General features: G+C 38.1%; 1 protein-coding gene across 1 annotated transcript in view; it reads left to right on the forward strand.

The window, feature by feature from the left end:
- The first annotated feature begins 13 nt into the window (after positions 1-13).
- Positions 14-14,143, forward strand: part of LOC110847953 (disco-interacting protein 2) — a 58,937-nt gene continuing 44,807 nt past the window's right edge. Inside the window, exon 1 of the mRNA XM_022095011.2 lies at positions 14-1,553. Within this exon, the coding sequence (XP_021950703.1) occupies positions 1,394-1,553 (160 nt within the window). The 5' untranslated portion in view covers positions 14-1,393. The remainder of the gene's footprint in view (positions 1,554-14,143) is intronic.

Here is a 14,143-nt window from a genome sequence, read left to right on the forward strand (position 1 = left end):
GACGGCACAACAATAATCGGGGCAGGTGATTCCTTCCAACAACAATCACCACCAACTAATCCCAAGTTACCAACCAGCCACTTTTTACCACATGAAAGAAAGGGTTGAGATCTGCAAGCAATCATAAAGACACTCCGGTTAGAGCCTGGTTGTGCCACTGCACTGGACACACTTCCACAAACTGACATATAATTTAAATAAGTTCCTTTTAAAAATTTTGTAAAAATATAAATAAGCGTGGCATAGTTCTCTGCTTTCTGCAATCCGAAAGTGGTCATATTTTTAGCTGGATCTCACAAGACTTGGTGAAATATTAACCTGGCCTATAAGATAATTTTTAATTTCGTAAGTTTGTACTTTTTTGACTAATCTTACATATAAGAAAACAATTCGGCGTTAATCATTTTTTAAAGAACCGAGCGGAATTCATTGCATTAAGCATAATTATTAAGAGTCTACTGGTTGGCATCAATTGTATGCTTACTATTAATGAATTTGCGTCGTCTCTAGTTGAACTATGAGTGTCTTTTAATAAAATTAACGAGTGAAGCAGCCAAGCCCATGAAGACATGTGATAAAAGAACGAGTAAACAATAGTATCAAGTCAAATCGACTTCTTTGTCGAGTTGCAATAAAAAAAAGTGTTGCATTGTGCCACTACTGACTCCTCCGCTGCTTCATCACTTTCTGGTATTACTAAATAACATGTCTGTTGTCTGCGGCTGACTCACACGACAACGGTCTGACTTCAGACTTTATCTGCAAAAACAAACTTGTTTCACGACTCTACTATATGTGCTACTTTGCATCGATCAGCTAATAATATGTAGTTATGTACGTCGACAAGTGATTTAACTTTTAAAGCATAATTCTCTCATTGATCCGGTGAACACGATTACTAGCGGTGGTGGGAGGTGTGAAGAAAATCGAAAAATCAGCAGCGATCAGTGAGTGTTTTGTGAAAAGTTCAGATCATAGATTCATAAAACAAGTGATTGACAAACAACAATGGTTAATAATTTTTCCAAGTCACATATTATCTACTTCTGACAATCTCATTATTAAATGAATCCTTGGATTTGATCTATTATTATATTATTCTTAATCACCAATCACGCTTATGCCGATTGCATGGTTGATTTATGATTTATTTTAATCAATGCAAATCCTATGACAAATAGTCATTAAACCGTTAACTGTTCAATAATAACCGTCAAACAAATCAAACTGCCGTTATATATCATAAATAATTGATTTCTTAACCACTGACAAACTGCCGTCTCGAAACAAAGGACAAATTTCGCGAATGTTCATTTTAGCCAATACATGATGCCGTTTAGTGTTTAGGATACCTCTCTGATTTGATTGTTGCCAGTTGATAATTGAAACTACAATGGAACATATTAGAGAAAAATCATCCCGGAACAAGTCCGATCGAGACAAGGACAAGCGTTCCAAAAATTCCTCATCGGCCGAATTGAGCATGGACGTGTCCCAGTTGCCTCAAGACATTCGGGACAAATTGGCAGAATTGGAGTTGGAGTTATCAGAAGGTAGGAAAATATTTTATGATAATTTTTTACTTGTTTATATAAAATAAATAACACATCAGAGCCAATTCACAATTTGTATTTATTTATTACTGTAGTGGTTGGCACCTATTGTTCTATTGAGTGAGTAATGAGGTTTCAAAAATTAATTTGATTAGATTTAATTATGTGACAAGAATTGATGGATAGATGCTAGAAATGATGTCTAGCAATAACTCATTCATAGAGCAGTGCGTGCATATTAATCTGATTGATGGACAATTTTATTCGATAAGAAGAATGGTTTTATTATTCATGTTCGTCTTGTCTCGTCGTAATTCAGTAGGTGGATACGATACCAATAAAATAAGAGGGAGTTGGTTACGCTATACATACAGATAAGTAATGCATGAGAATTCATGAAAAATAAAATTGTGAGACGGAATTTTGTTGTTGTCTTTCTTACAAATCGTCGGGAAGGAATTATGCAACGTTAAACATACATGTGGCAGCTCCTAATTTGGGAATGCACAAACAAGGAAGTTTTATTTGTATCAATAACCAAACTAGTTGGTGCCGACCATAAACTAAAGGAATGTGGAATTCCATAATTTTATCACCTAAATTTATAGTTATCTTAGCTCATCCCCATTCATCCGACTAATTCAGAGTGAATATTAAAGCTGTGATGTCAGTCGAGTCGGGCCAACGTATTATTGAGTTGATTACCCTTAATGAAGAAACAATTATTATAATATGGCTTGTATTTTTCTCAAAGTTTCAATTTACACCTGATGAAGGAAAAAGTGTTTTCCGAAAACTTTTGATAAACGTAAACATCTTTGAATTCCTTGAGTGAAAATATGTTTCTTAATTATTACTTTGATTTATCTACGCTGAAATTTGTAAGAAGCAAATCGTATACACAAATACATACATGTGTGATTTGAATTGGTCATCGGCTTGGCGTCGCAACAACCTCTTCTTCCAGCATTTATCTAAGAGTGCAAGCTAAACAGGATGTCAGACAGGTTTTAGGAATGTTGCCTTGTGTGGAATCTTATAATAATCAGACCTGATCGGAATGCCCTTCCGCCCTTTAGTTATAAAAATGCATACAAAAATAAATTATCATGATATTAGTACTATTATAATTATCAGAACAAATAGCTCAAGCCTATCTACGCAAAATCAGAATATTTTTTGAATAGAAGTGATTACAAATTGATTTGACATATTGTACATCCAAATATCCGTCTTTAACAGACCAAACTAAATGAGGAAACCTGCCTAAACAGTCAAATTAACCAAGACCAGCAAGTGAATCTAATATCCAAACTAAACAAGGAGGAAATCCATATCGGTTAAATTTACGATTGCTTTTGACATTTACTTTGCTTTTCTTCGTCATGACCAGCAATCATACAGAGAGTGCACATTAAACGCACGGTATACCTACCTAACCCACACCTGCGGCGATTTACTTTATTTAAAATGTAATGACTCATGGAGTGCTGCAGCCATTTCTCAAATATTAAGCTATGCATGTAACGATAAATGGAGAATAAATGACCACGGTCAGATACATCACCATTTCTTCTTTACATATGTGCCATTATCGATGTATTGTCATCATATAATTATATTCATATTAATAATGCTTAAGAAGACACTATCCTCTCCACCTTTATTTAACCATATGACATTGTATTTGTCAAGAGTCAAGACACTCCATTGCATCGATTGAGCAAAGTTATAAAACCCGGTAATGGCGACAGGAATACTTTAAGATCGTTTATAGTGCTAAGATATTAAGTGCATTTCGTCTACAGTCATAAACAGCATATTTGACCACCATTAGACGATTGACTAGGCGTACTTATGCCAAATCATGACACGATATACATGCTAATCCTAGGCTCACACTATGACAAATTCTAGCGTCTGTCTACAACCACTGCACTGTAATTAGGCAGGAAAGGGTCCTCTATTTTATGAGAGGAACCATTATTTTAGTCCTTATGAAATATAGGGGAAAAGTACAAATCATTGCACTGTCGTCTTGTATTATCGAGCATACAAAAACTAATGGAATATTTTCATAGCTAGAACATATTTTAGAAGCAACCGGAGCAACGCACTTGTATGTTTTGTAAGTATGAAATACGAAATTTCTAGTTGGGGCTCATTAATGCTGTTGTTCTTAAATGGCACACAAGATTTGACATAGTCGAAAAATTGGCAAATGAACAAAATTATAGCAAAATACGTTACTTTATGAAAGAAAGCAAGGAACGCAAAAAAGAATTTATGAAAGGACTTCTTGAGGAGAAGTGCGATTTGTGGCAGTAGATGGAACTGAGATGATGACTGCTGCACGCCTTTGTTCAGATTTTGACTTTATCAAGTGAATTTGTACACACATTACTACAACGTTATTTAAAACACTACTGCATGCATGCTCATAAATTAATTTTTGTATGCTTTAGTCATCTTAACATTTGAATTGATCAAAAGTTCCTGAGACGCGAAATAGCATTACAAATGTGTTGTATTTAACTGATTTCACATCTACTTAATGGAAATAAATTTTCAAAAGTCGTTATCATGCAATTCGTCCAAGGTGAACTTAATTCATTAATTTACGAACACTTCCACCTCAAAGCCCATTTAATTAAATCACACATACAGCACTATATTTTTGCATTCTATATTTGTACGGTCATTATTCGGTATTTGGTTACAGCAAGTAAGTAATAATGACAAAGTGATATTGTGTCTACTTGTATTGCTGAATTTTCAAAAACAACAGTTAGTAGTATACTGAATGTTAGATAAATCTTAATTGTAATGAATATTGTTATATATAGAGTGAGATATTGAATCTGAGACGTAGAATGAGCTCAACTTTTTAATCTCTCCTTTTTCTTTGCGTTTCACTTTTCAAAGCTTATCTCATTGTAATCCCAGTGACACCCACCCAACAATATTCTGCTGTCTGTCCTCCATCGTCTCAATATAGTATCACATCTTATCATCACAACAGTCATTTTCGCATAAGCCAGGCTCTATATATAGAGGAATGATAATATTATTGCGCAAATCAAAATCATGCATGCACTAGATTCCTAAACGGCGTTTTCATCTCATCTCGACTTAAAGATTCAATGATCCTAATAATACAATAAGTTCTTTGTCAATTGTCGTCATCAGGTTCCTCCTCTTAATTTTGTATTCTCTTTTTCAGACTTCTACTCATAATGCAATATTCGGATGGCAAAATTCGCAACAATGCACGCGTTTCTGTTGTGGCTATCAGCTGAACACGGTTTCATTATCTGTCTTGTCATCCTGCAAAAACTACTCAGATCTAAAATAAAATGGGTAAATGTGTAGCGAATAGAGATTAGCAAACATTTGCATTAGCCCAAAAAGATTTGAATAAGCTTATGGCTTAAAAAATATATGTACATCGGCTTATGATTTTTATTTCGTCTCGAATCTCTAGCACACAATTTCTTTGATGTTGAAGCTTCTCGGCAAACCAAGGACATTAACAATCCTCTAAATATTGCATACGTCAGGTATTTCATCCGTTGTGTTTTTGTTTTACATTAAAAATTGACAGCAATTTTGATCTTGTTTCAATCTGTGCATGACGGGTACATAAATTGAATGCATCACAACATGTCCATACGTACATACGTACGAATGTTTTGTTGGGTTGTAGCATCCCGGCTGCAAACAACACTTCAAATAATATTTATATTGCGTGTGTATTGTGAACTGTGAACAATATCATAAGTTATTCAATTTTGAAGATTCTCCCCATTTCAGTTTGTTCAAACATTTCCAGACACAGGCGGATAAAACCAAGGCAAACAAAACTACGCGTTTTCCAGTATGTATGTATGTATGTGTATACGCAGCATCACTTTTTCGGTTAGAGTACGATTTCTGGGATGGGACACTCGAAATTGCAATGTTTTCATCGTTTCCTGAAAGTATTTGATGCCGTATTTGTAGAAAATAGTATAATTTCTTAATACATAAATATCATATGGGTGCGTTTGTATTTAGGTACATGCATATTTAGTGTGATTTCTTCCTGCTGATAAACGATGAAAAATGAATGCAAATTTCTGACAACCCATAATTCCGTGGCCTATGACATTTTATGTGAACTCTGAGCCACGGTGCTGAATTATTTATTGGTGCTATAAAATTGTTGAAATGCGTTTGCTTGCCTCTGGCAAATCATATTGTTCTATATTATTACACGTCGCATTTCATACACACATATTTACATGCATACCGGTACAGATTAGGCAGGTTTGACCAAGTAATTATTATCTAGCTTGTGACATTAACGGAACCCTCACGATACGACAGATCAAAATTTTGTATGCATCACATAAAGACTTGAATCACAATTACTAATAACATAACAGCTGCAATGAAAACTTATGTACTGAATTGCATATGTCATGGGAAGAATTAATTGAGATTCCATCATAAACGTCGTCAAAAGTTAAGGGAACAAATTAGCTTGATAGCTCAGATGTTTTACAGCAGTTTCATAAACACCCATAACTGACATTCACAGTAATTTGATGGGTTTGTTTAATATCAAGAAAGGAGGTAGAAAGCAAAGACTAGAACTTTATTGTGTACGAACAAGCAAATGTTATCTATAGGCACACGATTAATATGAAAATCGGCATTTCATTTATCATACTCGTCTTCTCTACTTCGTCTCTTGGTTGATCAAACAACTTGTAATTCTTCTTATTATGGAATCTTCTTGGGAGAGGGCGGACAGAACTCTGTTAATTTTTCAGACCTGATTATTCTCGTTGTTGATCCAATTATGCGTATGATTAGAGACAGACGAGAAACTGTTCATGTTGATTGCGATGAAAAATTGGAAACTTAATTAATAAATATTTTGAGGTTCGAGTCCGTGTTGTTGTTTCTCCTTCGTCTGCATGTATGATCTCCCAAAACCCTCAATTTTAATCCCGTTCTTGGTTCTTGTACAATTAACAGTAAAATAAACGCTGCAGAATTTCTGATTTGATTATTGCTCCTGGCTAGTGATAATTTAATGCTCCATAATCCTATGGTGTACCAATTGTTAGTGGCTGTGCTCAACTACTTAAATCTTGAATGAACTTCTTGTACATAAGTTCTCGGGTACTGCATGCATACTTGGTTGTTTATTAAGCAGTTGAACTGAGGAAGCCGTAAGTTTAATCCTTGCTTCCTGCTTTAAATGCAATCCGCTTCTCCAAGTTTATAGAGTTTTGGGGGACAAAATCATCCTCCTCCTACATACATAAGTACATCCATGCGTGTAAAGTCTATTCATTGCCCTTTCAATTTTTAAAACTGCACTTTCACACCACTCGTGTTCCGACTTCATCTTTAGTTATTGCCGTTAGTTTGATCGTTTTATCAGTAGTCCAAGTGTTGACTCTTTTTCAAATGCAGTTTTTGATTATTTCATTTAAACGACAAATTACTAATGTGATTTGATATTATATCAATAACAATATGAACTCGGTATAATCATCCAATCGCATAATATATCAGTGTCAATAGATGCATATACTTTGCAGTAATTTTTTGTTTCTTCTGAATCGATGACGCCTGTCAAAGAGTCGGCAAAGGTTTTATCTTTTGTTTTTATTTTAAAAGATGATACAGCTACAGATGCGAATGTGAGAAGAGTTTTCTGCTGCAAGGAAGGTGAAGGCACGACACAATCATTACTTAAACTTCAATGATTGCAATATACCTACATGCATAGATACATATGATATACGTACATATGCTTTTAAATACCGATACTTGACCAAATGTATCCCGAGGATAATACACACAAGTTCTTGTTTTTGAAAGTAAAAATGATCTCGCTGGAAGATATTTTTAGACTGATGGTGATTTTTATTAAACAACTTGGTTTTAAGGTTTTGACAGTACATAGGAGACATTCATACATATGTAATAATATGTGGTCAGAAGTGACCATGCAAACTACGCAGAGTTATGCTCAAACGAAGTGTCCCTTCTAACGAGGCATAAAAACAAAAGGACCCTTTTAATCCCTTGTCCTGGGAAAAAGGTTGGAAAATGCTCAGCCCGCATAAAAGTCGACAAACTTAAAAATTGATAAATATGGAAAACTTTGTTAACATGCATATTTTAACATCCTCCCTCAATTTTTAAAGCTCAATATCGGCAGTTTCCACTGGATTTGCCCTAACCGAAATTACATTTGGCCGGCTTTTCAGAAAAAGGAAAACACAAAGAGTGGCTTGAGCAACTATTATTAGTATGCAAAGGGTTAAGATCCATTCCATTGTTGACCAGGCTGGTTCATTGCTTGTGTGGTAGTGGATTGACCCTCCTTCGTCAGTGGAACCATTGATCATCAGACTGGTCCAGTTGAAACTAGGCTGCAAGTGCCAGTTGGCTTTCATCGTGAATAGTGGGTCGACTACCTCTTGGTGAACAAGGCTGGATTCAGTTCCTGAAAATTCAATATCATTTATTTTAAAATTAGCATTCATTGGAAGGATGAACACGCTAGCAGGGCATTGTTGCAGCTTCCTCTCAATGGTAATATTGGACCCAGGGCAGTAGATATGATATTGTCCATGGTGTAGTTTGATTTGTACAAAATCCCATGGTTCAGCAAGGTTCTTGTCATAACAGTGGTCTATGTCAAAGTGATTGGAGTTCTTTGTTTTCGCTGTTGGCGTGCATCCTCGAGTGGGCGAAACAATTAGGCCGGGGGTTGTAGGCTCCTTAACATTGATGGAGTATACGCAGTCATCTTTCGTAGAAAGGATGGCATTATGGGGTCCCTTGTGCTTTAGAACGCAGGTTTCATTCTTCCTTTCAACTTTGAGATCGAAGGAGTCTGCCTCGATGAGTTGCAAATCTTTGTTAATTTCAGTTGCTGTGAAGTCCACATACAGCTTGGTTCTGTCATCTGATATTTCGCACTTTTGAGATTGTGCGAAGCTGACTGGGCAAGCATCACCACAGGGTAACGTGAAATTAAAGAAATCCATTAGTGGTGCGTAAACTTTTCCTCGCCGCCACTGTCTTGTTGCTTCTTTAATTATTTCTCTACCTATCATGAGGCGACTGGTAAGGTAGGCAATTGCGAAATTGGTGTCAATGGATTTTCCCTTGAGTTCGTCGTGATCAAGCTGATGTAGCTGAAGCTGTTCTAGTGTAGCATTTAGGCTAACCTTAAGCTTCTCAATCTCTCTTTCCGATATTTCCACGCGACGTTCCAATTCATCCAGCATCTCTCTTTGTTCCGCTACTGTTCCTTGCAAAGCAGAGATTCTTCCAGTTTGAACAAACGAATTGATTGCTCCACCAACTGATAAGCCGGCTACAAGGACAGTCACACCAATTATTATTCCAACTTCAAGTAATGGGAGGACTCTCTTCACTCTTCGTCCAATCTCTCTGGTATGTCGCGAATTAATATGATCGGAGAATTTTCTTTTAGGGCACATTTTTTCTAGCTCATCCAGGAACATTTCGTCGTATATTTTGTTACATTTCGCGGTTGCATAGGCACTTAAATCCTTATGGAGTAGATCCTGTGTTAAAATTTCGCACGGGTTCATGAATTTGACGAGCAAGTGGACTTGGTTATATCCCGTTGTAACTGGGATTGGACTCTTTTTCCATAGTAAAGGGATCGCATTCTGATGTGTCACCCCACAAGCTTGCGTAATAAACATAAGAAGGATGGTGAGAAGGCTCATCAGTGAGAAGTTGGCTTGGAGGGGACCTCTCTTTACTTTAGTTGGGTTGTCCTTGCTCTCCTTTGTCTCATTTCTTTCCATACTGAGATCGTGTCTCATCTTGAAATGCTGGGTCTTCAGTAGTGGCTTAGTTAATCCATCTGCAATTTGTTCACTGGTATGTACATATTCAATTGCCAACTGTCCTGTACTAACTAGCTCTCTTGTGTAGTGGTACCGGACATCGATGTGCTTGGATCTTGAGTGCATCTCTGGATTTTTGACCAATTTTATTGCACTCTGGTTGTCAACATGAATTATTGTTGGGGACTCTTGTGGGAATCCTAATTCTTCTAGAAATCGTCGTAACCAAACGGCTTCACGCGCTCCAGAAGCGAGAGATATATATTCACTTTCCATTGATGACATTGAGACAATGGGTTGCTTTTGGCTTGACCATGAAATAACGCTGTCATTTAGCATGAAGACAAAACCTGTTGTAGATTTTCTATCCATCTTGTCGGAAGCATAATCTGCATCTGTATATCCCCTGAGAATCATATCCTCACACGGTTTGTATTTGATTCCGAGTTCCTCGGTGCCTTTTAAATAGCGGAGGACTTGCTTTGCAGCTTTCCAGTGAGTTTCGTCGTATGCGTGCATAAACTGAGACAGGCGGGACACTGCATATGAGATGTCAGGGCGTGTGCACTTGGCTAGGTAAATTAATGATCCAACGAGCTGTCGATACGGAAGGGTCTCGTTTATTGTTGCGGCTGGGACGAGTTCTCCTGCATGAGGTTGCATCGGCACATTCGTCGGGTTGCACTCCAGCATATTGTACTTTTCAAGCAGGTTACGGATGTAAAAAGGTTGTGACAAAAGTAAACCATCATTTCCATCTCTGATTATTTGCATCCCAACATAGGCTGTGGACTCCATTATCGTTATTTCAAAGTAGGATTTGATTGCATTGATGATCTTCTGCACGGCATTTTTATCTTTTCCAATGACCAGTGAATCATCCACCCATAAGCTGAGATAAGTGATTATTGCATCAACATCTCCAACAAATATACAGGGATCGCAGTAACATGGGTGCAAGTCGAATTTCTCGAGAAATTCGGTGAATGTTTCATTCCAGGTTCTTCCAGCCTGTTTCAATCCATATAAAGCCTTGATCAGGAGGCACACGATGGAGTCATCTCCATTGTGGAAACCCTCAGGTTGTGACATGTATATGGTCTCCTTTAGAATCCCGTAGAGATAGGCTGTCTGGACATCCAGCTGTGCGATATGCATTTTCTTTGCTGCAGCTATACTTAGTAGAAGTCTTATGGACTCGTACCGAGATACGGCGGAGAATGTCTCAAAATAGTCGACGCCTTCTTTCTGTCTATGCCCTCGTATGACAAGCCGGGCTTTAAATCGATCAATTGTTCCATCCATTTTACGTTTAAGCTTGTATACCCATTTACTGTCAAGCAATCTTGCATTGGCTGGCCTCTTCACGTATTTCCAAGTCCCATTTTTCTTATGACTTTCAATCTCATCTTGCATTGCCTTTATCCATTCTTCCTTCTCTTTAGACTCAACGGCTTCTTTATAAGTTGAAGGTTCTTTGTCTGCATAAATGGCATGAGCTTGATATCTATCTGGTTTCTTAATTTTAGCTCTGTCTCTTAAATTGCGAGTGGTTCCTGACCACATAGTTCATATTAATGTGTGTCAAGCGTTGATGCCATAGTTTAGCATTAGTCACGGGATGCATGTATGCAGCAATAATTTGTGAAGTGGAACGAAACTTCATGACATACATATCATTCTTGAACTCGGCAATTGGCCCCTTAAACCGTCCATCCTGATAAAATGTTGCTCCATTCTTGTCACGGACGATGGAGTACCCTTTCTTAGCCATTGATCCCTCAGAAAAAAGGTTGACAGCCCCTTGTATGTACAACACGTTATCTATGGTACATTCCTCCCATATGCCGTTGATGTAAGCGTCAAGTGTCACTGTCCCTTTTCCTAGTGCTTGTGTAGCCCTTTTGTCCGTTAGGAAGACTGACTTGGGAGTGTCAAACTCTTCATATCTTGTAAACCATGCCTTATCTCCACAGACATGCTGGTTAGCTCCAGAATCGCTTAGCCACACTTGTTCAGTCACGGGTGCTTGCATGGGGGTTTGTATTGCATTTAGCATGAACGCTTTCCCAGGGCTTCTATTGGCTTGTGCGGGATTATCTGAAGGTTTATTGCTCTGATTTTGTGGATTACTCCTGCATTCCCTTTTCCAGTGGCCCTTTTTCCCACACCCATGGCAGGTTGTTGCCTTTTTCAACTCTTCAATGCTCTGTTTCTTCTTGCCTTTCTTCTGGTCATGGGTCAAGAATGCCTTTGCTGCATCTTGATTGGTTGCTGCTGGTTTGGATTCCTTCCTCTCCAACTCCTCCTTCTTCAGACGGGCAAGTAGCATTATCATGCTCTGGTCCTTATCCGGAACGCTGTCCCATGCCTTTTTGAAGGCATTATACTCCTCGTCGGGGAGACTTGAGACAATCTTTGTGACAATGGATGCTTCAGGCATGACGACTCCCATTTCATTTAGTCTTCTGCCCAGCTCTTCCACCTCTGCAAATGCTTCAATCAATGACTGACTCTTGCCAATTTTGTAATTGAAGAATCTAGCCATGGTATGTTGCTTGTTAAGCGAGCTTGAATCTGAATTGATGCTTTTCAGCTTGTCAAACATTGCTTTTGATGTAGCGCAGTCATAAATATGATTTGTTTGAGTGGCACTGAGAGTGGGGACAATGATGGATTGTGCTTGTATATCCTTCTTATCCCATGCTGGCTGTTGTGCTTCATCTGCAGGTCGTTGGGTAGTGCCGTTGACCACTTCCCACAGGTCATGTGACTTGAGAAGTAAAGTTATCTGAAGTCTCCACCTCGCGTAATTGGTGTCGTCTAGCTTGACAATGTGCGTAACATCTATTCTTTTGATTGTTGATGTCATCTTGTCGTTGTGGAGTAGGGAAAGCAGAAGCGAAAAACAGAAATAGACTTGTTACCTTCTCTTTGCCTAATAAAGAGCAGTAGAATCGAAAAAGGTCGAGATTTGGTAGACGGGAACTCAGGATTTGGGTAGAGTGGTCGTCCTCAATAAAACTCGTCCTCGGGCGGAAGGTTCAGCTTCGGGTAGAGTCAAAGGGTTGATGTCTCTTGTCCAAACAATGGTCCAATTCACGGCACACTTTTACAGGCTTACTCCGTCCAGACTGGCACTGGGCAGTGGAGACTTACTGCTATTATTAACTGATGAATTGACCTTTTCACTTCACAATAATAACACTGATCTACTTCAGTTTATCAAGTGTTGAACAGGAAACAGTTCTTCTCGTTGTGAGACTTTAACAGACTCTGAGACTGGGGCACTTTTGAGACACTCAATGAGGCAGGTTGAGACCAACAATATGAATCATACAAACTAACGGCTTTGCTACCATGAAAGTAAAAATGATCTCGCTGGAAGATATTTTTAGACTGATGGTGATTTTTATTAAACAACTTGGTTTTAAGGTTTTGACAGTACATAGGAGACATTCATACATATGTAATAATATGTGGTCAGAAGTGACCATGCAAACTACGCAGAGTTATGCTCAAACGAAGTGTCCCTTCTAACGAGGCATAAAAACAAAAGGACCCTTTTAATCCCTTGTCCTGGGAAAAAGGTTGGAAAATGCTCAGCCCGCATAAAAGTCGACAAACTTAAAAATTGATAAATATGGAAAACTTTGTTAACATGCATATTTTAACAGTTTTTGCTCATCCAAATGATGATCCTAGTCCAGATGAGATACATGCTGCTTGCTGTGGATCGCAATTGCAATTCAGAGATTTTTACGTTCATTGTTAGTAAGCTACAAGCAAGGTTTTAAGGTTTGCATCATTACATCATTACCTACGGCCTGTTAAAATCCATAGGTTTACATTGTGGTAGTGGATAAAGAACTTGATCAATAGACAAATTTTCTGCAGTGGATACAACATTGGGGGTGTTAGGAGCTTGCTTGGGTTCGTGAAGATTTTTGGCCAACCGACTAGACCACGGTCATAACATAATATCCTCCATTCAACGTCTTCGTCTTCTTCTTCCACTCTTATCTTTTGCATAATAATAATACAACACAAAGCAGTGTGATTCAAGATTCGATTCATCTCTTTCTTACAATCCTTCCTTATACAAGTTTTGATCTCCTGTGGCTTGCGATGTTGTATATACAATGTAATGACCATGCAGTGACGATTCTCTTTCACGATCTCGTGCTTTCAGCTGTATGCTGATCAGTCGTAAGAAGTCTCCGACCAACCGAACATCAAATCGAATCGGAGTTAAGTTGGCGTAAAAGTAATAGGTATTTTTTTAAAGGGAGTGAAGAAGAGGAGGTAGAAAGTAACTACAGATGCCTCCAGATTTAATTTTTGCTATTTGCTCCCAGTTTGTTGAATTTCACGATTGGATTCGGTCGTTGTCTTTTTGTTGCGTGATTATTTTATTTCCTGACACATCGTGCATTTATTGTTGTGTGTGCTTTACATATGCTGAAAAGCTGCGGTCCGTGGATAACGACGGTGAAGCACATATCGCACCAGTCTTTGTACTGACTTTTCATCGCAAACCTGCAAATTCTCCTCTCACGCGGTGTGGTACGCTGCTTCACAAGTATTTGTGCGTCTGTTCAGTTTGCTGGTTGACAACAGCTATTTAAATTAGTGGATTCAGTTTCAGTACCAAAACCAAACTGCTTACCAGAGGAATTCAAATTTGACTGACAT

The sequence above is a fragment of the Folsomia candida genome, unplaced genomic scaffold (assembly GCF_002217175.1).
Source record: "Folsomia candida strain VU population unplaced genomic scaffold, ASM221717v1 Fcan01_Sc001, whole genome shotgun sequence".
Classification (NCBI taxonomy): domain Eukaryota; kingdom Metazoa; phylum Arthropoda; class Collembola; order Entomobryomorpha; family Isotomidae; genus Folsomia; species Folsomia candida.